The 25,369-nt window shown below is 43.4% G+C and overlaps 1 protein-coding gene across 1 annotated transcript in view; it reads right to left on the bottom strand.

The window, feature by feature from the left end:
- The window catches only part of lhpp (phospholysine phosphohistidine inorganic pyrophosphate phosphatase), a 29,800-nt gene extending 5,268 nt beyond the window's left edge, over positions 1-24,532 (bottom strand). Inside the window, exons 1-6 of the mRNA XM_030077495.1 lie at positions 24,396-24,532; positions 23,387-23,574; positions 22,779-22,932; positions 22,568-22,631; positions 22,278-22,370; positions 22,093-22,184 (exon numbers count right to left, since the gene is read on the bottom strand). Coding sequence (XP_029933355.1) covers positions 22,093-22,184; positions 22,278-22,370; positions 22,568-22,631; positions 22,779-22,932; positions 23,387-23,574; positions 24,396-24,526 — 722 coding nt within the window. The 5' untranslated portion in view covers positions 24,527-24,532. The remainder of the gene's footprint in view (positions 1-22,092; positions 22,185-22,277; positions 22,371-22,567; positions 22,632-22,778; positions 22,933-23,386; positions 23,575-24,395) is intronic.
- Between the last annotated feature and the right edge of the window lie 837 nt (positions 24,533-25,369).

The raw sequence follows: 25,369 nt of genomic DNA, 5'->3' as shown, positions 1-25,369 counted from the left end.
TTTCTCACACGCATGGGTGAACTCTGGCATGAAGCGTGAGACGCGGTGCAAAGGGCACGGAGCAGACTGCAGAGGCACAACACAGAGGTGACGCAGCACGACTCGAGCTGCGGCCTTTATGCTGTGCCGTGCCTTGTGGGTGACATAAGATACGAGCAGGAGACAAAGCTTTCTCTCCCTGCCTTGGGGGGGTGGGGGTGGGCTGGTGTGTGGCTGCATGTGTGCTTTGCTCCTCCTCTGTGACGGTGCAGGAGTGTTGGCCTCGAGGGTGAGAACGTGATCACAGTTTGACTTATCTGTTGTAAAGAAAAAAGAAAAACCCTGCGAGAGATTGATGGTGTATCAGGATCCTTGGAGAGAGAGAGAGAGAGTGAGTGAGAGAGTGAGAGAGTGAGAGAGCAAGGATGAACCCGGCCAGTTCGGCGATTCCAATCTGGTTTTATCATTACCCCCTTCAACCTTCTTTTCTCTCTCTTTTTCTCTGTCTCTCTGCATGATATTAATAGAATCTGCACAAAACAGTGATAATGCCCATAAAATAATACAGCAGCTGCAGCCTCTTAGAAGAAATAACCAAGTTCAATGCCAGTAACCACCATATTAGAGTGGATTAGAGGCATGTAATGGCAATAACAAAAACAACAGATGCAAAGCCGGGGCCTCCGTGGCCTCCGGTGAATTTGCAATCATGCGGCAGCCATTCTGACTTTGTGCTACAAAGGCCACATAATGTTGAGTCATGCCCGGTAAACAGCTGTGCAACGGTTTTCACACATTAGACAGCGCGTTAGGTAACGGTTCTTTCCGATTGAGAAAGACACAAAGGGGATTCCCCCCCCCTGTAGCAACGTTAAATAGAAACACTTGCTTTTTCCATCTCATAGCTCTCTGAGAATCTGTGAGCCTGAGCGGTGTGTGCGTGTGTGTGTGTGTGTGTGTGTGTGTGTGTGTGTGCCTGCGGGTGTGTGTGTGTGAAAGAGAAAGAGAGCAGGCAAGAGAGATAGAGAGATAGAGAGAGAGAGAGAGAATGAGAGAGAGAGAGAGAGAGAGAGAGAGAGAGAGAGAGAGAGAGAGAGATGGAACTACATACACTGTAATCATTAATATTTTTTAATCTGTCTATTTTTTTTTTTTTTTTTTTTTTTTTTTTTACAGCTGTACATGATATGATTTTGGGTATGAATATGTACTGATTTCTTGTCCTGTTGGTGATGTCTGTGTTGGCAATACAAGTACATATTTGTCATGCCAATAAGGTACTTTTGAATTTGAGAGAGAGAAAGTCAAAGAGAGAGACAGAGAGAGACAGCAAGACAGAGACAGAGAGAGAAAGAGAAAGAGAAGGAGAGAGTGTGTGCACTGATCTGTCAAAACCACCCACTGGAAACTTTCTGTCCTTCCCAACCACAAATACATACGAGGTTGCACAAGCTCTGAGTAAAATCTGATGGTTCACTTTCTGTTCCTTGAAGAGTTAAGGCAGCTGTACCTCATGCTGCACACCCCTGGTTTATTCTCACACGACACAAAACTTACAGAACTAAACCCATTAGGGCTGGAAGACACGGACAAAATCAGAAATCACAAATTCTTCTGCGAGGACACCAGATACCTCGATATCAGTATTGTGATGATACTGTAGAGATGGCTGCTGATGCTTTTGTAACATATTTAAACACAAGAGAAAAAAAAAAAAACAATAATTACCAATACATATAGGATGACCAAACAGATGGAGGCAAACAGAAAAGTGAGAACTGTCTATTAAGGTCAAGAATTGCATCACTTTACTGTAATGCAGCCTCTAAAACCCAGAAAAGACATTATTTATGTCATAAAATGATATTACGATATCCAAACCCCCCAGATGTTACCTAGTTTCAAATCAGGATATCAGCATATTGCCATGCTCTAAAACTCATATCAGTATTTTACAGCTGGCCTCTCTGTGTCGCGCTCTTCTATATGCAGAGCCCCGTGTGACCCAGATCTAACCACTCTCTTTTCATCAGCATGTTATTAGCAGGCCTGCTGATGGCTTGCTGAGCCTTTGTGTGTGTGTGTGCATGCGAGGAGGCCTATGAGTTTCGTTTAAGATAAAGCTAAGGGAATGCTGAGTCACCCGCCGCCTGTGCACAGTGCACAGCTGAGCATGCCCACATGTATGCAAATGCACATTTGCAACCATGAACAAGCACGAGCACACACACATGCACATGCACACACACACACACACACACCATTAGGAGAGAAAAGTCTCCAGCAGAAACCAGGCAAGGGCCCAAGTCCCTCCAGCCCCCCAGCCAGGCAGCCAGTCTATTGGTAATTGCAGGAGGGATTGGATGCCTATTGAAACAGCTAAGGGCCTGTGTTCATGTATTTAAGAGGCAGTGCTACGTTTCAGTCTGCCATCTGTGGGCTTTAGCTCTCTGTTTCTCTCCCTCTCAACTAGCCTCCCTTTTCTTTCTTTCTCTTTCTCTCTCAGGGGTGGAAAAGTACCGTCTGAGGAGCTCAGTGGCCGAGGCCTGGGCGGCTCCTTTGTCTCGCCGTGGGAGTCTGGTCTCACTGTGAAAAAAGGCTCCCGTTAATTATTAATATCTCATTGACTTATAACGCATGGCAGGCTTTAGAGAAGCCTACAGGCAAGAGGGAAGCTGTCACTCCAGGATGGTGAGGGATAGCAGGCCGGGGTCAGGGCAGCCAGAGGAGCCTCATCAAGCTTTTTAACCTCTCAGTCAAAGCCACATTCTTCTTGGATTTGAGCTCTGGCAGTGTCACATCGGTACCAGAAGTGAAGTCTGAGCATATCTGATATAAATAGAAGGTTCATAACACAGTTACAATGAAAACAGCCAGTTACTGCAGATGTTCTTAGCTTTGATGCCCCCTGAGCTGCTTTACTATTAGGACACTTGTGATCTTGTACATTAAACCAGACCAGAAGCTTGACACTGTGGGCCTACCCTCTGACAAAGCTTAGAAAAAAAAGGTGCCCCATTTAGCTTAGCTCAATTCCTGGATGTCTATGGGATCATACAGCTGATATTTAATCCCAGAGATATCCAACAATTGAGCTAAAATAGCCTAATATATAATAATATGCTATATGACATACTGTAACTTTAAAATGCAGATAAATACATGAAAAGGGCTGACAATATGTTTGTTTTCCCCAGAACTATCTCTGAATTATCTCTTTGATTAAATGGTGGATATTTGTTTTTCTCCAGCATGCTTCCTTTTGATGAATAATTTTTTTTTTTTTTTAAATCTGTTTATTAGCAATTCAGCATGACACGTGGGACCAGATCTTACCATGAATCTTGGAGATCATAATATCATGGTTTTCCTGGTTTTAAGGCAGCATTACAGGAAAAGAATGCTTATTTTTTACTACTTGGACGGATCAAGCTGTTCTGTTATTTTCCTCGTATTTACTTTGTCAAATGTTGTTTATCAGAAACCTCTTGTGTGTAAATATCTTAGGAAAGCACCAACAGTCATCCCTGCAATATTGTCACAACACTGATATTGAGGTATTGTGTCAATGATATTTTGATATTTGATTTTGGCCATACTGTCCAGCCCAGTATGAAGCTGATTATCAAGCACTGGCACTCATTCACCAAAATTGATTGTGTTCAAGTTCAGCACAAAGCTGCCAATTCTGATCCATGGCAACGGGATGAAAACACAAATGAGATCGTATCTAAGTTAATTAACAGGACTGTATAGAGACGTGATCAATGACGCCCTTGACCACCACTCTCAATGTTATCGGGACTATATGTTCATAGTAAAGAATGAGGCTAATTGCTTTATCTTATGAGCAGACATGTGGTCTAGCTGCAGCACATACAAGATTAGACAAGAGAGGATGAACCTTTTTACTTGCAAATGCATTTGAAAGTCTATTCATTTTGCCAGGACTTCAGTTGCTGCAGCCTTGAGGCGCTACAACGTGATGAGATGTTAAAAACCAACAACACACTCTCCTCTGGAACCAAAGTGATAAGGTGGGAGGATGCAGGCTCAGAACTCAAAGAGAGCTCCAACCAACAAAACTGAGCTTTCATCTGTTAAAAAGGAGGGAAATCCAGCCATGGAAATAAAAAGCCTTATGCAACATGCATTTCCCTCGACCATTCAAATATCCTGCCTAAGCCAAGCTGCTGACTGACGAAAGAGATGCAGAGAATGGCGAGAGGCCGGTCCCATACTGGTGGACAAAACCGAATACAGGGATGATGCAAGAGAAAGCTGGAGGCAGAGAGAGACAAAGAGACATGAGGTGTTGAAAAGATAGATGGGCAGAGCATGGAAGAACCACTGGATGGAAAGATAGATGAATGGACGGATAAAAAAAAAAAACATTCAGTGAGGCTTGCAGCATCCTACTGTTGGCCCGAGGCTGCAGTCCTCCACCTTGGGGATCACAGCAGACCAGATGAACAGACTGTTTACTCAATATGTCTCTTCTAACAAAAAAGCAGCCTGGTCACAATGCTCTCATTTCGGGTTCCTCTGGTGCTTTGGGAGGAATTGGAAACAAAAGAGGGTGCCTGTGGTTCCTGTCTCAGTTCAAAGTCTGTGTTTCGGACATAGCACGGTTCCCTCGACTGGTGTGAAGCCTCTCTGGGGCAAGGCAGTGGCAGACAGACCTCACTGACACTTTCAGAAATAGCTGATGGGCTTCCAAGCCTGCAGCGACAACAGCAGCCGAGGGAGAAAACAGAGTGAAGCAAGATAAGTGAGCTTCCTTCCCACACAGACAAAACTAATGTGTCAACAGTGGTTAACAGGACAGGGCGTGGGACTGTGTGCTTGCACTAAACACTATAAAATGCCTCGGCATGTCATCTAGCAAGTAAGAGAAGCATTTTACAAAGGTCAAGACAAAAGCAAAGTACACACCATAAGCAAGGGCTTGGAGGAGAAAAGAGCCCCCCCACCACCACCACCAAAAAAAAAAAAAAAAAAAAAAAAATATATATATATATATATATATATATATATATATATATATATATATCTCAGTCAAGCATGAGCACAACCGCAACAGCAAATTAAATCCAGTTCTACAGGAGTGTGCTCCAACAAGACAGTGAAAGGCGTAATCACAACAGACAGAGATTTCACAATTGTCTGGGTCATAAATAGTTACAAAACAAGACCTTGAAATACAGTACGTCACATACATTCCAGACTATCACTCCCTGTCTAACAGGCACACACCTGAAACCATGTACATTATCATAGCCATTGGGGCTACAGGACACCAGTGGACGGGCTGAAAGATAAGCTAGGCTGAAATACAGTATGTACTGAGAGCCATCCCAGGGGCAGCAGTCAGCTTGTAAAGGGGATTAAGCTGCAACCCCAGCCAGCAATGCATGCACAGAATACATGGCTGCCATGTCAAGGTTCAGTGTCACAGATCTACGAAGGACAAAGCTGATCCATAAACCTAACACTCCTTTGGTGCACTTACAACAAACCGGTGTCTTTTAGGTTCAAAAGAATGGATGTACTCTGATAGGTTGTTTGTGTCAGAAAGGGAAAGCATCACCTTTCCTCACACACAGAGACACATGTTGCCAAGAAACGCTCTTCCACTTTTCCATAAAGCAATTACACTTGGGGCAACAGTCTTTATACATCTTGATATAAGGGCATGCTAGTCCAGGCAAAAGGCTTGGGAATAGCTTTCAAAAGCATGAAAGTGGGCCTGTGGTGACTTGAGCGTTGAGAAAAATAATTAAACCCGTGAGAAGAATTGTGTTAAAGATTCATCTCACAAATCAACCACGTAAAATTATACAGATGGCTCCTTTCACTGAGGGAGTTGTCTGTCACCTCCCTTAGAATCTGTTTGCTCAGTTGGATGGGACATTTGCTTTCCTAATGAGCCATCCTTCCTCCTATGCGCTATGCTGATAATGCCTTTATTTACATGCTTTCATTAGGTGGAAATCTGCGCAGGATATCCCCACTTATCACAGGCTACATAGCATTTCACCCACTCACTGAACCCAGTCTGGGCTGCTGGATGCGTACTCCGCCTACAGATCCTTACTGAGCTGATGGGGAGATTTTAGAAGGCATGGGTGCTAGGAAAGAGAAAGGGGACCTCTGTCCTTAGCTATTACAAAATATAAAGTTGCCCTACTAAAATACAACGCTGATGAAGCATTTTTGAGGAATGCACTCCATTATTTAGTCACCTTAAAAGGTGCATCATGTAAAGCGAGGGGAAAAAAAGAGACTCAGCTGACAACAAACATGGAAAAAAACAAAAAAAAATTGATGGTTGAGTCTACCAAGTTCCCTTTTTAGACCTGAGGATCCTTAGACTCAACTGCCAGAAAAAAAAAAAAAAAAAAAAAAAAAAACATGTACTAAGCACAAACATTAGAGGCTGAGTGTATGCGGTTCCTATCGTCCGCCTGACTCACTGATACATTTTTGCATGCACTTTTTGCATGTTTTTTTGTCAGTCTTAACAATCTTTGTTTCAGTCAAACCTCAATTTTGCATAGTGCAGCTATAAAGACATTTTAACAGGTCACAAAATAGGCCTTTAATATGCCATCAAACCACATCCGCTTGTCTTTAACAAATAGTATCTTTCATTTTATGTGCTACACAGACCTGCTGATTCTGATAATTCTCTCATTACACAACTCACAGTCAGAGTGACGGATGAGTATTTGCATACCAACCATCTGGTGAAAGCTGTCTGTTAAACTGATGTCAGTCTGTGAGAGTGTGTGTTTGTAAATGTGTGCATCAGGTAAATTGATAAGACGTGTGCTAACCGCTGCACTTTACACTGCATGCTTACACAGGCCAGTTCACAGCACAGTCATGAGAAAAAAAAACCCACAGGGCTCCAGAGAATCAATGCATCACCAGTCATTGCAGCTGGTGTGACAGAGTCCCTGCAGGCCTGGTTTTGCAACAGTAATCGAGTAAATGTTTGTTTTTCTCAACTGTGTGAGCTTTTCGAGGCAGTGTGAAGCCATTGAGAGACAGTGTAGGAAGGCTAATCGGCTTGGTGATCACATGGCCGCTGACCCCCAAGTAAGGGTCGCTTCCTGTTGCGTCCCTAACTGCTGGCCGCAGACGGAAAGGGCCTGAACCAGGGTGGGGTTTCAGCAAGCTGGTTCATAGTTTGTCCCATCGGGGACTAGTTTTCTCTGGAGAGGTTTACTCTGGCCTGCCTGTCTGGAAAACAACGTTCCAGCACTCACGTTAGCAGTCGAGCTTTGGCTTACAGGGAAAGGTTTACACTGTAAACCATTTTTAAGATGGCTGCTGCTGTGTGGAAATGTTTGCTGTGCACTCTCTGCCAGAGTCTAACAGGAATCCAGCAAGAATTTTCTCCAACTCTCTGGCCCTCACTCCCACAGATAACAGCAATGAAAGGTTTACTGGCTAAGCCTAACAAAATTACAGGAAAAAAAAAACAAAAAAAACTATCAATATTGTGTTGGTATCTGAGACATCACCACAGTGTGTTCTCCTTGACAGAATTAGAAATGTCAATAGTGGGGCTACATCCTAAAATCAAAAGCCTGGAATTCAACTCCTTCTTTGATCATCACAGGGGGAGATATATTTTCATGGAAGAAGACGCCATTTAAGACCAAAAGGTTCAAGAACCAATCCCCTCGGCTACTAACAGCAATTAAACTGATTTACAAAAAGTGCATGGAGGGAGAGTGTGCTGTGAATCTGCTTTCATGAAGCTTCAAAGTCAGCCTGCTCTGTGCCAATGCAGTTTCTTGAAGATAAGAAGACAGAGACAAAAACAGGGGGCCAGTCGCTCCTCGGCTCAAAGACCTTTCATGGGAGGAGATGACTATTTAAAAGGAGAGCATACATGAATGACCACCGGGATACAAAGAACTAGGGCAGCATTCTGGTACTTTGACTGCTCTCTCAGTATCATGCACTGGTAACAATTTAACCATGATGATAAAGAAGCACGGTGCTGTACCAACTGCTCAACACACCAGCAACGCAGTTGAAAAGCTGAGCGAGGATTGGAGCAGAGCTCAGACAAGGCAGATTGTTCCCTTGCAGCTGATTAACATCAGCAGTCAGATCTCCAAACTGCCAGTCTCATTTCCAAGCTCTTTCTGGTGGAGGCCTCCCTGTGCAAACCTGTTCTACATTAAAGAGCAAAGGGTTCTCCAGCTCCCCTGAGGGAACTGTGCTTTGGTTTGCTCATTATTTTAGAACGGGGAAAGCTGACTGCTAGCAGGACAATCTCCACCAGCTATACAGCTCCACCCGCCTATTACAAGAAATCCATAGTGTCTAAATAGCCATTATTTACAAGATTTCTGAGACCGGTTTTCCTGGCCCCGCCCTGATGTGACTCTAATCTCCTGGATCCATCACAATAACATAACATGCACATGTACATTAAAAAAGTGAGTACAGGGGGAATAAGTGTGTATAATTCTCTAAGAATTCTTATGTGATTGTGACAAAAAGCATCCATTTAGCCTATTCTGACAGCTACTGTACATTTTCCTTATCTTGTTTATGGCCGTTTAACAGTTTGAGTGCTCGTCCAATGAATGAACATGTGTAAATTTTCCAAGTACTCAAACTGAAGTTTGTGGAGATTTACCTACTGTGGATTTATTCGTTCCAATGAGAGCTCACTGTGCAGACGGTGAGAGAGGAGCCGGTATGTACACAATGTGAGAACAATTCCCCCATCTGACAGATCTAAATACAGCTTAAAGAAATTTATGTTGTATGTGGTGTTTTACTGCTTAGAGAGAGGCGAGTCAAAAGCCTTTTAATATCGGCTGATATGAATAGATTTGTCTGCGATTTGTATCTCTCTCCCTTCCTGTGTTGTCACTGGGCCTGGGTATTTGAAGCAGCCTTTTCCCCGAGCCTGTGGGGAACTGGAGGCCTGCGCAGCATCTGGTTGACTTGGAAACAGCTGTGTTTTCACAGATCTGACTGAGGTTTATAGCTGCTCCCAGCTAGCCTGGGTTCACTGGGCCTGTTTGGCTAAACAATGTTATATCTCACGTCTCCCTCTCACTCGCAGTCTCCCAAAAACACTGTTAATGTCATTGTGTCCATTTGTGTTCTCAGGAAATGTACAGTATATACTCTATGAAGCATGATAGTGGAAATGTACAAGGATGTGAGTATAAGGATGTGTAGAAGTATAAATAGTGAGCAACAGATGATTGTAGAGAAAAATTAAGTAAAAATGTATGTATTTCGTGTTGCTTAGTGCAAGAATCCATGACAGGGACACCAATCCACAAATCTACAGATCCAAAACTCAGTTACAACGGTAATGATTGACTCATGAACACGCTATTCAAAGCATTTAGGCAGGAAGCACAGCAGTAAATTCAAAACACTTTGGATAAAAACGTATCTCATGTCAAAGGCTCTTTGTTTTTGGTGCAATTTGGTAAACTCCTGTTGCCAGTTTTCGTGACATGAGAGACCAGCAGCCTACGCAACCAAACCACCAACAAATGGAAAAAGTTACAGCTCATCATTCAAGTTCAACATCTTGAATGTGGCCCTGAGGGAAAACGCTACAGCATCACTGCACATTATCTGAAACATGGAACCACATAGTAAACACATAACTTTTTATGTATAGAAGCCTATGCTATGTGTCTGTATATGTATTTGTGCTACACGCTGCAAACTCCATACACCAATCAGACCATACATCTAGACCACCAGAGCTGTAACACAACACTACGTGTAACACAATATTGATTCCACATATGTTCTTATGCAGGATACAGCCCACTACTCCCACCACTCACTCTGTTCCCCCTGAACGCCGCAGGGGAGCAGTGATATGATTTAATCTGGTTTATCATGTGTTTTAAGTTGAGCATCTCAGACACTGCTCAGGGTGTTTCCCATGCACACTGGGACAGATTGGGGCGGGACTGAGCCGGCGGGGGCCCAGTGTGAAGTCATCTAAACCAGATGGTCACTGCTCGGTCCGCTGAGATTTGGCATTGGACAAAGTTCAGTCTCCTGTGTTTCTGCTGACCAAGACACAGACTACCGTTGGCTCCTCTATACAAGGATAGATACAGGTCACCTGCCCTTTCTGGCTTTCTCTGACATTCACATCACACACAGCAGATATAGGTTTTTGCAGTGTGCACCGTGGCCTAGTGTGATCTCAGTGACAGGATTAGCACGGAGTGATGCTCAGGCGGATTACGCAGCATTCTCCGGTCACATGACCACGACCTGCATACCAGCCACAGCAATAGAGCAGGTCGTCTTGCATGGTACGTGACCTACTGTATGCCCAGTGGGCGGGTCCAAGGAATTATCTGGACCAGCACAGTGTAAAATGACATCAAATAACCAGATATGTGTACAGCTTTTCATGATATCCAGAAATTTCTATAAGGTATGCATATAAAACATAGTTCTAACACGGTATCATGTAAGAGAAAAACCATTACAAAACAGCACATACATCAATGATCACATGTCATACTGCAGTAGAACATATAATTCCCTTAACAGTGTCCCCTCCTACTCTCACTCCCACTTCTCTTTACTTCCAGCCATAAGCGGCATACATTTCTTCTTAAATAATTGGCCATATGTTTCTGTAATTACACCATAAGAAGGGCCCTGTAGTGATCTCCACAGTCAGGACCATAAATCCTTCGGCTACTGCGACCTTGTGGGCGACTACCACTCAACATGTGGATGGAATCAAGCTATTTTCAGTTTATTTTTCAATCAAATAAACAAATCTGGTAAGACTAAGGAATGAGGTGGTTGGTGTTCTGTGCAGGAAGCATGTGTGTTATAGAGAGGAACTTTGATTCACAATCATGCTGTAAGGGCGTCCTCTTGTGGTGGCCGATAGAATAGCTTAGGGAAAGCCAGCTCCTCAGGCTCACTTGTATTTGTGTATTAGTGTTTCTTTCTTGCTAAAAAAATCTTTCCTGTACATGAAAATGCCTGATATTTGGCACATAGCTTCCTTCCCATGCTAGACAACACTCACTTAAGTTTGGGGCAATAGTTCTACATAGTACAACATACTAAAAAAAATAAATAAATCAGAAGAATATCAGTGATACATGCTACAGCTCTGACTTTTTTGAGGTTATCAGCCCAAACAAGATGAAACTTTTGCACATTCATATCAAGACTTAATGGTACCAATGCGAAAGTCTATCATTAAGTTTTTATTTTATAAAACTGTTAAACTCAGTAAGTTTAATCAGTTGTACATACTTTGCTCAAATCACACAAATACTGCCACATATAAACCTTAAATCTGCACAAATAAATCTACTGGGGAGTCCACAGTGCATGAAAATGTCTAAGTGTAAATGTTGCTGAACAATGGCTATTTACACTTACTTTTACCGACTTAATTTATTTACTAGCTGGCCCATTCATGACCACGGTGCGTTATTGTCAGAAACATACACTTCACAAATACGTCAGATGGTCAGATGTTTCACACTATAAAAAACAGCAAAAAAGATATATTTTCTTTTGTTGTGCTGAAAGCATGTTGTTACTGCAAGTATACACTTTAAATCTCATGAGTTTTTAAAAATTATACAACACATAGATCCGACCAAGCAATCTGACTGGTCAATCAGACGTTTAGAATGTGCTCAAATGAGCATGACAGCACGGCTAGCTGTGGCCAAATGAAAAATACCTCATCACTGAAAAAATTAACCCGCCTACATCTTATTGCCCGAGTCTGTGTGGTTTCCATTGCAACACAAAACATTTCACTGAAACCCACATCAAAAGCTGCTTGGTTTATTTGGCGACCTAAGTTTGGATGAATGGCTGAACGAGGAAGACAAGACAGAACAGAAAAAGCCAAGATTAGGGGTGGGACTTGTAAACGTGTACACGTGTACACGGTTAGCCAATCATAAACGTTTAGAAAAAACCACTAACCGTGTACATGTTTTTTTTTTATTATTTTTTTTTATTACCTGACTTTAAGTTCACTCACGAGATGCAATGGCATCCACCAAAAAATAGAAGCACTGTTTGGCAGTTGTTTCAAAGAAATGTAAGTGGAAACACTGTCAAGTGTACACTGTGTGACGCTGAATTATGCGGTTTTCAAATAGCACGCACGGCGCAGACCTCGGCCGCCGCAGCCATTCATTGTGTATGTGATCGCGGGGCGCAAGGGCACACCGGTCTGTGCCAAGCTGAACGCAGCGCGAGGCTGGCGCCACCGCCTGTGCGCACTGTGCCCAAGTTGATAATTTTTAAATAACCCCAATACTAACCCAGCGCAGAGCGCGGCCCAAACCGCGTGCTATGTGAAAGCCACTTTAGCCTTTAAGGGTAGCAGCACAGGCTCACTGTTAAACCACCTGCGATGGAAACACCCGAACAGCCTGGGGACAGAGCCCGGCGTCAGTGCAGGTGCGAGTGGAGGACGACAACAGCAAGTTAGCATATAGGATTTCATATCCAGAAAATGTGACAAGCCATGAAGCGAAGCAATTAATTTAATTGCGGTTGCTGTTGCGACTGTGTTATTTGAATGGTGACAGCGCCCTCTAGCGGTTGTATAGCAGTAAAAATCAACCAACTCTGAAGACACGTGTACACGTGTACACGCAATTAAATGGCGCGTGTACACGTTTAGTATTTTTTGTACACGTTCCCATCCCTAGCCAAGATACATGAGAGTGACGAGTGAAGAGCTGGATCAGCTGGAGAGGTCAAGAAATGAAGCCAGTATGGCCCAGTCAATGTCTTGGGCCGTCACATGTCTACAAGACTACCTGAAAAACATTGGGCAAACAGCTGATTTCTCAACTGTAATGAAAGAAGAGCTGAACAACATCCTCGATGAATTTTATGGAGCTTTAATTTCTATAATAAAGAGAATGAAATGCCTCAGAAGACTCATCACCACAGACAGTACCTGTAAGATTTTCCACAGAGATGTGCGGCTATAACTTTGTTCTTGTTATTAATGTGTTAATGTTATCAGTTATAAATTAGCCTATTAATCGTCATTCATTTGTTTATTCTTTATGAGTTGCCTAGACCACTGATTTAATTAATTTGTCAATTTGTTTGCATCTGTACATTGAAATGAACATTTAATAAATCAACACATCTGTGAAAGCTGTGGTCTCTATTTCAGAGGTAAATTGATAACAGCCTGAAAAGGTGATTATATAACTCTGTTCAGCCTTAATTTGACTGCTTACTGTTGTTACTTTTGCTGCTTAGCCATATTAATCGGAGCTAAGGTTAAATTGGAGTGACACACCCCCAGCTGAAATAAAACATGTGCTGGTGAGTTTATGAAAAGATATATGTTTGTTGTGGCACCGACACTGGAAAGCAGTAGCCTATATTTAAATATAACTGTAATATAAGTTGGTTGTAGATAAAGATCAGCTGTGTTCGTGAGTCGTTGTCACGGCACCTGTTAGATTAAAAATGACTGAGAAGTCGGCAGAAGTATAACTATCAGTCCATGAAAAAATTAGTTTTTCCAGTGTATATTCTACTTACAACATGATTGAGCTAGCAGAGCAGTTTTGTGTTGCTATGTGTGGTATTTATTCAATTTGGGGAAATCACGATGTCTAGAAAACATGATAAGCCCAAGTTGGCTGGCTGACAAGGACTAGTTAACGGCAGATCTCATGTATTTCCGCTGAAATGGAGAGAATGCTAGCAAAAAACTTTTATATTTTGAGAGCGAAATGCCCACAGTATGAATACATTTTGATTATACATTTTATTTTGCTTGTAATAGTTTTAATTGCATTATTACACTCGAGGGTGTGCTTGACCGTCATTATTGTCACTTCATACCCTCTCATGTAATAATGCTTAAATATATGTAAAAAAAAAAAAAAATAGCATCTGTTGGAGCCATGGTATGTGAGTATTGTTTGTGTTGCACATTTATCATGTCATTTACGGTAATTGGCACATCACGTGGGCATAGCAGTCTCGGTGTTTTAGCATTATCTACACCTGTGCACCGGTGTGTCAGTATGGAGAGGGGGTGAGTAGGGAGAGCATATCCTTTGTTGACCGCTTCACTCTGCTCTTCTTGTGATCGCCTGGTCCTTGCGTTTTTTTTCTTGTTTGTAATGTGTACGACAAGAATAAACAAGCAATCGCACGTACTTCAGTGGATCTGAGTTTTTCCAGCGTTTTGCGCGTCACAAACAATCTCCGTGCTTAGCCCCTCGCGGCTTCTGGTGGTCAAGAATGTAGCCGCTACATTGTCAACAAAGGCCTGTTTTAAAACAAGTGTTTGCCATCGGAAGCGCCTTTGAAGAAGCCGACGCTTTGTACCGAGTGGAAAACACGCCGGAGGGATTCTGTCGCCGGTGCTCCGGAGAAACAGAGGACAACGGATAAAGCCCCAAACTCCCCACCGGTGGAAAAGGAAAGCCCTACGCCTGCAAACAACACAACAGAAGTGGTATGTAACCTTCATTGATACTTACTGTGTTTTCTTAGCTTTGGACGCAGTTTGTATGGTTACTGCCGTTTGTCCACTGGGGACGTTGGTTGTGTGTGTTTGTATGGTGGAAGGTGCTTGTTGGGAGCGTGCTGCTGCCGCAGATATTGGAATGGAATATGCTGGTTGAATCAATCTGTTGTTGTGGATGCCGAGGCTTACCTGTGCATGTCTGTGGACCCTGGCTGGGATGATTTAATGTGCATGCTATATTGGAAATGGCAATATGAGTACGTTTGATGTTGATGAAGAGGTTTTGGAAATGGAGGAACACAAAAGGCAAACTAAACTCACCGCCAAGGCTTTGGCAAATAAAATCGAAAGTCTTCAAAAGGAGCGTAAGAAATATGTCGACAAAATCAAAGGTTTAATACCTGCTATGAAGAACCTAATGAAACAATCTGAAAATGCACAACAGTTGAAATACGACTTGCAAACTCTCACTCAGCTCTGTGACTCTGTTGTTCAATTGCATGAATCAGTGATTCTTTTGGTACCTGAGGATGAACAAACTAAACAAAATGAATGGTTTTCTAGTATCAAAACATACAGCAGCTCATTCAAGGATGATGTGAGAAAATGGCTGGATAAAAATGGAAATTCATCCAACCCTGTGGAATCTGACTTGGTTGCAACAAACAATCCTGAGCCTCACCTGCAAATGAGTGAAACCTGTCGGGCAGTAGTTGAAGTCACAGGCTCCATTACATCTGATGGGGACCTACAGGATGACGTGAAGCCAAGTGACAGTATATCAAATGTGGCAAGCAACCAATCGGCTAAAGGCTCTGCAAATGGGAGAAAATCTGTTGTATCGACCACCTCTTCTGCTCGCATTAAAACAGAGGCTGGTTTGGCTGCATTGATGGCACGGCAGCAACTTTTACAGGAAAAACATGCATTGGATGAGCAAGAGGAACAGATACGGAGACGTAAAGAAAAACTTAAAATGGATGAGGAAATTGCTGCTCATATGGCTAAACTGAGTGTGCTAAGGGCTGCTAGCACATCTGGTACTAAAAGCAATGCTACCCAACAGTCCAATGCCATGTATTCTTGTCTTGATAAAACTCAAGGAAAGCAAACAAATTTCAATGTTGACGCTGCTCCATTCATTCCTCAGACATCAGTAGCACCTAAACAGGACACAAAGATAATGATCAGTGGCAGTGATCAAGTTACAAGACCTCAAAACAGAATGCCAACCTGTGATGCCCATGTTCAGCCTGCTACTACAACTAGTCATGCCTATGATCTCAATCCTCAGAACAGGGCTCTCGACGTTCAACTGCGATGTGAAACCCCTCTGAACACTGAAGGATCTTCAAGCAACCGGGATCAGAACACAGCTCTTGAAATTATGAAAAGGCAAAATGAAATAACAACTTTACTGATACAACAACAGCATCAGTCATCTCTGCCTAAAAGAGACATTCAAATCTTTGATGGTGACCCGTTGCAGTACCATTCATTCAGGAAAGCCTTTGAGAGCAGTGTCGAAGGAAAGTCTGACAGCTACAGTGATTGTTTGTACTATCTTGAACAATTCACTAGGGGTCGCCCAAGGGAACTTATTCGAAGCTGCCAGCATGTTGACCCAGAGAGGGGCTACATCCAGGCCAAGGCCTTGCTACAGGAGCATTTTGGGAATGAGCAAAGGATAGCTGCTGCTTATATGGAGAAAGCTTTGTCATGGCCTACAATCAAATCAGAAGATGTTAAGGCGCTTCAGGACTACAGTCTGTTTCTCAGAGGCTGTTGTAATGTGATGAATGGTGTGCAGTACATGTGTGACCTTGATATGCCTGCTAACATGCTGGCAATAGTGAAGAAGCTGCCCTATAAGCTCAGAGATCGATGGAGAACGAAGGCTTGTGAAATACAAGAGAGACGGAAACAAAGAGCAACGTTCAGTGACATTGTGAATTTTGTTGAGATGCAAGTGAGAATTGCAACGGATCCCGTGTTTGGAAATATCCAAGACACATCTCCAGCACCAAGTAAAGGCACAAACCGAACCTGCTCAAATCCCAGAACCAGGACAAAGGGAAGCAGTTTTGCCACAACAGTGACCACAGTGGAGACTGGTACAGGCCCTAGAATAAAGGAAAGGAAATCAAATCCTGTTTCACCAGTCAATAAACCCTGTCTATTTTGTGAAGGTGGACATGCCCTGGAGTGCTGCTCTCAATTGGAAAAGAGGGCTCACACTGAGAAAATTGCTTTCTTAAAGGAGAATGGAGTGTGTTTTGCGTGCTTGTGTATAGGTCACATCAGCAAGGATTGTAGAAAGCGTCTTGAATGTAAAGTCTGTGGCTTGAAACACCCCACAATGCTTCACATCCAGTCTAAGAAAAGGGAGACAGAGGCAGGGAAAGGACAAGATCCTCCGGAGGTTGGTGCTTTAGTATCCAGTGGTCTTACTGGGGCTGGTGATAACAATTGCAAGTTACCCATAGTTCCTGTGCAGCTGAAATGCAAGAAGAGTAACAAGACAGTAGTCACTTATGCTTTCCTTGACCAAGGTAGCACAGCTGTTTTCTGTACATGTAATCTCATGAACAAGCTTAACCTCTCAGGAAGAAGGACACGTATCCTTCTACGGACAATGGGTCAGGAGAAGGTTGTTGGCAGTAATGTTGTCACTGGACTGGAAGTGGCTGGCCTTGACAGTGATATATTTCTGGACCTGCCCAAAACTTTTACTCAGGAAAGTATGCCTGTCCATAGGGGAAATATTCCCCATCAGAGGGATCTCCAGAGGTGGCCTCACCTGAAACATATTGAGCTACCAGAGATTGACTCAGAAGTTGAGCTGCTGATTGGGACAAATGTGCCAAGGGCACTGGAACCACTACAAGTAATCCGCAGTGTAGATGATGGACCTTATGCCGTTAAGACTGTTTTGGGCTGGACGGTAAATGGGCCACTAGGAGGAGGTGATGAAGATGAATTGGATGTTGTCACAGTTAACAGGACCTCGGTTGTGAATTTGGAGGAGCTTTGGCAACAACAATTTAAGATGGACTTCCCTGAGTGCAGTCATGAGGAGCGGCCTGGTTTATCCAGGGAAGATCAAAGATTTATGGAACTTGTCACACATTCGGCAAAGGTTGTAAACGGTCACTACCAAGTTGCATTGCCCTTGAGAAATGGTGAGGTAGCCATGCCTAACAACAGGAAAGTTGCAGAACAGCGGGCTCTAAACTTGCAGAAGAGATTCAAAAGGGACTTGTCATTCCATCGGCAGTACACAGACTTCATGAATGACATTATCTCTAAGGGATATGCAGAGCAAGTACCTGCAGAAGAGCTGGAACGCAGTGATGGGAGATTGTGGTATATCCCACACCATGGTGTTTACCACCCTCGTAAAGGGAAGCTTCGGGTGGTATTTGACTGTGGAGCAACTTTCCAGGAGACCTCTCTCAACGCTGAACTCCTACAGGGACCAGATCTCACTAGCTCCCTTATTGGGGTAATGACTCGCTTTAGGAAGGAGCCAGTAGTGATTATGGCTGACATAGAATCCATGTTTTATCAGGTAAAGGTACCAGCGGAAGATGCCGATCTGCTAAGGTTTGTCTGGTGGCCCAACGGTGACCTTACTCAACAGCTGGTAGATTTCAGAATGACAGTGCATATCTTTGGTGCAACTTCGTCACCAAGTTGTGCTAACTTTGTGCTGAGAAAATGTGCTGAGGATAATGAAGGTCAGTTTGGTAGGGAGACTACAGAGAAGCTTCTACATTGTTTCTATGTGGATGACTGCCTGGTGTCAACAGCCAGTGAGCCCGAGGCAGTGGCGCTCTATCATAATCTGGTCTCCATATGTTCCAAAGGTGGCTTCAAACTGACAAAATGGATGAGCAACAGACATGCTGTGATGGCTGCAATACCAGAAGAGCAGAGGGCACAGGGTGTGAAGAGTCTGGAGCTAGATCATGACTTACTTCCTGTGGAGAGAGTGTTGGGGGTGCAATGGTGCATTCAATCTGATGCCTTCAAGTTTAAGATCGTGGTGCCAAATAGACCTCTGACAAGAAGGGGCATCCTCTCCATCATTAGCTCAATCTATGATCCTTTAGGAATCCTGAGTCCAGTCGTCCTTTCTGCCAAGATCATCTTGCAAAGGTTGTGCAGAAAGAACCTTGGTTGGGATGACCTTGTACCACCTGCAGCCACACAGGAATGGATGAAATGGTTAAGGGACCTCAGCCAGTTGGAGCACTTTCAGGTGGCCAGGTGCCTGAAGCCTCCAGATTTTGGAGAAGTTGTCACAGCACAATTGCACCACTTCACCGATGCAAGTGAAGACGGCTATGGCGCAGTGACTTACCTGCTTTTGCGGAATGCACGACAACAGATGCATAGTTCCTTCATCATGGGAAAGGCCAGAGTAGCTCCACTGAAGGCAGTTTCCATACCTCGCTTGGAGTTGACAGCTGCTACCGTTGCAAGCCGCCTGGACACCTTCTGGAGGAAGGAGCTACATATGCCGCTGCAAGAATCTGTGTTTTGGACAGATAGTACCTCTGTACTAAAATATATAAAAAATGAGACCTCAAGGTTCCGTGTTTTTGTTGCAAACAGGGTCTCAGAGATTCTGAAAGTGTCACATCCTTCTCAATGGAGATATGTTAATACTTCATGCAATCCTGCAGATATGGCCTCAAGAGGACTGAAAGTAGATGTGTTCCTGAAGAATGAGACCTGGCTGTCAGGACCTGCATATCTTTTGTGTCCTGAGCAAGAGTGGCCTGTGAATCCAGATGATTCGAGCAAACTTCTGTCGGATGATCCAGAAGTTAAGATCAGTGTTGTTGTGAATGCTGTGCATGGTGCGGAGGAAGTGGATGCAACCACTTGTTTAATCCAGCGTTGCTCCTCCTGGATTAGTTTGAAGCGGACTGTGGCCTGGATTCTCAGGTTTAAAGGCTGGCTCCTGTGTCGCAGTCAGAGGAGGAAGCAGGTAAGCTCAGCTTCTGCTCAGTCGTATGTAAGTAAACAGCCAAGGCCCTCTTCAGAGCCAGGAACAGGTTTGCTCACAGTAGGTGAGTTGATGAATGCCGAGAGGGAAATCATCAAGTTTTGCCAGAGGAAGAGATATTCTGATGAGCTTTGCAGTTTGCAGAATGGCAGAACTGTGAAGAAGAGCAGCAGCATTTTCAAACTTTCTCCTGTGTTGGAAGGTGGTGTCATAAGAATTGGAGGACGCCTAGGTAAATCTGCTATGCCTGAAGAGACCAAACATCCTGTGATACTGGCCAAAGACTTCCACATATCTGACATTCTTCTGAGGCATATACATCAGGAGGTGGGCCATGGTGGACGCAACTACATGCTGGCTCGGTTGCGTCAAAGGTACTGGATCCCAGGCGCCAGTACAGCGATAAGAAATATTTTATCCAACTGTGTTGTGTGCCGTAGACTGCAAGCTGTTCCATCCTGCCAACAGATGGCAGATCTGCCTATTGACCGGATTTGTCCGGATGAGGCTCCATTCACCAGGGTTGGGGTGGATTACTTCGGACCTTTTGAGGTCAGGAGCCGAAGAAGCATTGTGAAAAGATATGGAGTCATATTTACATGTATGGCTGTACGGGCTATCCATATTGAAGTTGCCGCTTCTCTGGATACGGATTCATTTGTCCACGCATTGCGGCGTTTCATTGCACGGCGTGGTCAAGTCAAGGAAATACGTTCCGATAATGGGAGGAACTTTGTTGGAGCTGAACGTGAGCTGCGGGAGGCCATTGAGAAGTGGAATCATGCTCAGATAAACAACTTCCTTTTGCAGAAGGAGATCAAATGGGTTTTTAACCCTCCTACTGGTTCTCACCATGGGGGCGCTTGGGAAAGACTGATCCGGTCTATACGAAAGGTTCTTAATTCCGTCTTGAAGGCACAGAGTCTTGATGAAGAGGGGTTTCACACCATTCTCTGCGAAGTGGAAGCCATCATTAATGGCCGTCCGATCACCAAGGCATCTACTGACCCTAATGACCTGGAGGCACTTACACCGAATCATCTCTTGTTATTGAAGACTTCCCCATCTCTACCACCAGGGGAATTTCACAAAGATGATGTCTATGCTCGTCGCCGCTGGAGGCAAGTTCAGTACATGGCAAATCTCTTCTGGAAGCGGTGGGTCAGTGAATACTTGCCACAGTTGCAGGAACGTCAGAAGTGGTGTGGCGTTAAACGCAATTATGTGGTTGGGGACATTGTGCTTATTGCGGACAATACAGCGCCACGCAATTCTTGGATTATGGGACTTGTTGTACAGACCTTTCCTGATAGGAAAGGTTTTGTGCGAAGGTTGCTGATCAAGACAAAGACTGGTTGTTTAGATAGGCCCATAACTAAGGTCTGTCTTCTACAAGAGGCTTCTGTGTGATTTGGGCCAGCGGTAAAGGCTGTGCTCCTGCGGTGGGTTAAGTGCTAGTAACCTCTGACCCTAGAAGAAATAATATGAATAGTGTTTGTATATCGTTGTAAATGTGTGGTGTATTTCGAGTGATGCTGTGTAAAATGGCTCCTTATTTCATTTTTGTTGTAATTATAATCTGATAATAATTAGGGGCTGGAATGTTGGAGCCATGGTATGTGAGTATTGTTTGTGTTGCACATTTATCATGTCATTTACGGTAATTGGCACATCACGTGGGCATAGCAGTCTCGGTGTTTAGCATTATCTACACCTGTGCACCGGTGTGTCAGTATGGAGAGGGGGTGAGTAGGGAGAGCATATCCTTTGTTGACCGCTTCACTCTGCTCTTCTTGTGATCGCCTGGTCCTTGCGTTTTTTTTCTTGTTTGTAATGTGTACGACAAGAATAAACAAGCAATCGCACGTACTTCAGTGGATCTGAGTTTTTCCAGCGTTTTGCGCGTCACAAACAATCTCCGTGCTTAGCCCCTCGCGGCTTCTGGTGGTCAAGAATGTAGCCGCTACAGCATCCATGCAAGGTTCATTATTTAGCCTAATAAATATTCATTAAAATATAAATGGAAGTTCATTAACGGAATTTTATATTCGGTATTCAATTTCATCATCCTGAAAAACCCCCGAGACCCCCGCCCCCTTTTTGTGGACTGTTGTTCCTTCAAAAAGCTACCCATTTACAAAAATATTGGGTATGCTACATTTTCCATAACTCTACCAGGCTAGAATACATTTACTGAATGACTAGACTTTTTTCAGGCTTTTCATGACAGTGGGAACCCCATTTTATTTTATTGAGGGCACATTCTTTCAGTTTCTGTATGTAAATACTAATACCAATTTCCTTATTCCTCCATGGGTGCAGCATAAATGCACTGTGAGCTACAGGAGTGTCACTGGAGCCGGTAGGGAATAAGTGTCTTGCTCAAGGACACTTTAGCACTTCACCTTGAATCTGGTTGAAGGACAGTTTCTCGAACCACTAGGCTACCCTGTCACCCGCTGGTAACCAAATAGGGCTCATGTTCAGGGTTAGTCAGATCTTCCCAAGGAGCCAACAGGTCACTACTATCCTCTGAGTGCTTGTGGATTCGGGACAGAATATCACCACTCACCTGTATTTGCCCGTCCTCACTTGTACACCTTTCATTTTACAGTGTTGAGCCCCTCCCACATCATTCACCAGATCATCTCCGATCATCAGCGCCTGCAAATGAGGGGGTCAAAGCAGCATCATTACATTGCCCTTTACTGCATTAATGCCTGTACTCTGTATAGACACAGTATTACTGTTTAGTACCTCTTGTGGCTGAATCCCCATGTCATTGAGGACACTCTGGAAAAACACTGAAGAGGGCTTTCCTATCACCTCAGCCTCTACATCACAGGCGTACTGCAAGTGACAAAAGGTTAACAAAAATTACTGGTTATTCGCTTGGACACCGTTTCTGCTATCAATACTAAATTAATATGTCCATGTAAAGGAAGGTGAAAGTAAAGGGATGGGGATCTGCACTCAAAGAGATTGTAGCCACTTAAGCAAAGATTCTTGATATATATTGCTGTTCTCCACAATGTGAATTAACCCACCTCCAAAGCCTTCATGTAAACCCCTACATCCAGTTTCAAACCATCTGTCTCCTTATAGTACCTCCTGCAAAGAGAGCAGTCTGTCATCACAAACGTTTTAATTATCCGGTGTTCTGATGAGATTTCAGATTTCACGCTGTGCTCATTACAAAAGTTGTAAAATGTGTTATTGTCATTATTGACTTGAAAAACAAAAGGAATACACTCTTACCCTTTGCCCAGAGAGAACAACACTGGCTTTTCCAGGCCTATGAGGACCCTGAAGGCCTCATTCAGGTTCTGGTAGGAGAACTTATCGGCTGCGTCTCCGATGACAACACAGTTTGGGTTGGTTTTGTCAACGCTGTCAAACTCGGGGACAACGCCTGCAGCAGATTAAGCGCACTGTTCACAATCCAGCACTGTAAAGTGTCATAGCAAAGGCTAGATTTATCTCTAATTTGGCTGTCTCGTGCAAATTTTGTATAGTCATATGACAATTGTGCAGAGATTTGGATATATTTGCACAGAGGTTTTGGCAAATATTCTCAACAGCACCCTGATCATGAAAATTTCGCCTTGGTAGCTGTTTGGGTGCATGTCTGGACGGGACAAATGACCACCAAATGCCCTGAAAGGCCTGGGTTTACATGCATATAAATGTGTCATTCAACTGTATTTAAAGCTGCACAATATAGGGTCAAATATCGATCTGTGGTGATGGTCATGGTAGGTGGGAGCAGATTATGCCCTATAGTGTCGTAATTTGGGACTGTTTTAGTGCTAATTCCACCCAAAATCTCCTGTCACTGTGAGACGACCAGAAACTAGAAGCATTACCATCATAGACCAGCAGGTGAGGCCGCAAGCCTCTCTCCTTGAGGATGGCTACTGCTGCCGGGGCTGGAGAGAACACCTCAGACACGCAGATGTCAAAGCCCATTCGCTGGAGCTTGGCCACAAACTTCTCCCTGGTGGCCTGGGTCTCGTTGGTGCAGAAGCGCAGCTGTAGATCAGATGCCTTGAGCCTGCAAAGGTTCAGATTATAAGGGGCAAGTCAGTAGGCTTCTTTTTTTTCCCTCAAGAATATTTTCATTCAATTTTGAACATGTAAAGAAACATACACAGGACATTTGTAGAGTGCACATCAGAAGTGTCAAATTTATAAATCACATCTATAACTAGAGTAGTGTTGGTAGGTGCTGGAAGTCAGGTTTCATATTCAGACAAAAAAAGAGACAAAAATAAATAAATAAATAAATAAATGGTGAACTTATACCAATTATATTTCTAACAGAGGTCCACTACAGCATTAAAAAGACATTCGTATGCTGCCCTGAAGATGAGACAGTAAACATGGCACTTCAATAACAGTCTTGAGATATATGTATTATATCTATGGCAGACAGCTACATCAACAATGTCAATAGGTTTAATGTTACAACCCATTAACTAGTGTGTTTACTGTATGCACATAGGAGCCTTTACAGCTTTTATATCAGTGATATACAATAGCTGGGATATCACTGAGCTTCTGTCTACATGGAAAGAGAGTGAGGTAGAGACAGAACTGTCATGCAGCACTGAGACACACACACACACACACACACACACACACACACACACACACACACACACACACACACACACACACTATCTCTCTCTTCATGTCCATAGAGACACTTTGCAAATAGGCTTGCAGGTTTTGCCCTTCACAGAAGTATATATGTATATATATCCATGTATCAACGCGCAACACATTGATCTTATGCACGCGGCTCTGCTCCACGAGTTTTAACATTAAGGCCAACGGGACATAAAATCACTAACAATGTTTTCAGCGACTCACTTTTTCACTGCTTCAACCGAACCAGCAATGGGAGTCCCACCGCCCTCCCCGCTGTCATACAACACGCCGCACATGTCCAGGATCACACCTTTCAAACTCTTTGCAGAATCTGTCCAGCTGGAGTCGGCCATGGCGAAGTGTTGGGCTCTGGGCGCATGCGCAAAAACATGATCTTATTGGGTTATGTTTGGAGCCCCGTGAATCAGAGATAGCCTGCCGTGCATTTTAGTGTATACTGTAAACAAGAGGTCTCATGCTGTTTCACGTGCAAAAGTCAAACATTACTTTAAATTATTTACAGTATGCATAATTCATTCTGTATACTTAAGATCCACACAACACAAAGCCTGACTCCAGACAGTATCTGTTAATGAGCTCTCACATGCCTTTATTGTTTTGAGAGTTTTACTGCATTTTGTGCGTAGAATTAAGTAGTTGATGATAGTTGCATTAAGATTTTTGCAAAAGTTAACACGGCGAGCTTCTCTTTCAAATTTACAACAGACTCTGTAAGTGTTGCAGTTGTCACAAACTTAGGCAAAATATTTTAATTTGTACATTAGAGCTAAGTTATGCCACACAAAATAGGACTGCAAGGGAAGGAGAGAATATTACCATATAGACAGCCATTGACAGCCAATAATTAGTTATGAATGCCATAGCATGTAAATAGAGCCTATTTTACCTATGCTAAATACATTTTTAATGTAGCTATGGAGAAGATATATATATATATATATATATATATATATATATATATATATATATATATATATATATATATATATCCCTTTCTTTATTTTTCTTGACTAATCTATAATGCACACACACACACACGCGCACACACACACACACACACACACACACATATATATATATACATATATATGTGTGTGTGTGTGTGTGTGTGTGTGCGCGTGTGTGTGTGTGTGTGTGTGTGTGTGTGTGTGTGTGTGTGTGTGTGTGTGTGTGCG

Source organism: Myripristis murdjan, chromosome 19 (genome assembly GCF_902150065.1).
Source record: "Myripristis murdjan chromosome 19, fMyrMur1.1, whole genome shotgun sequence".
Lineage (NCBI taxonomy): Eukaryota > Metazoa > Chordata > Actinopteri > Holocentriformes > Holocentridae > Myripristis > Myripristis murdjan.
This window is presented reverse-complemented; position numbering and strand designations above follow the sequence as displayed.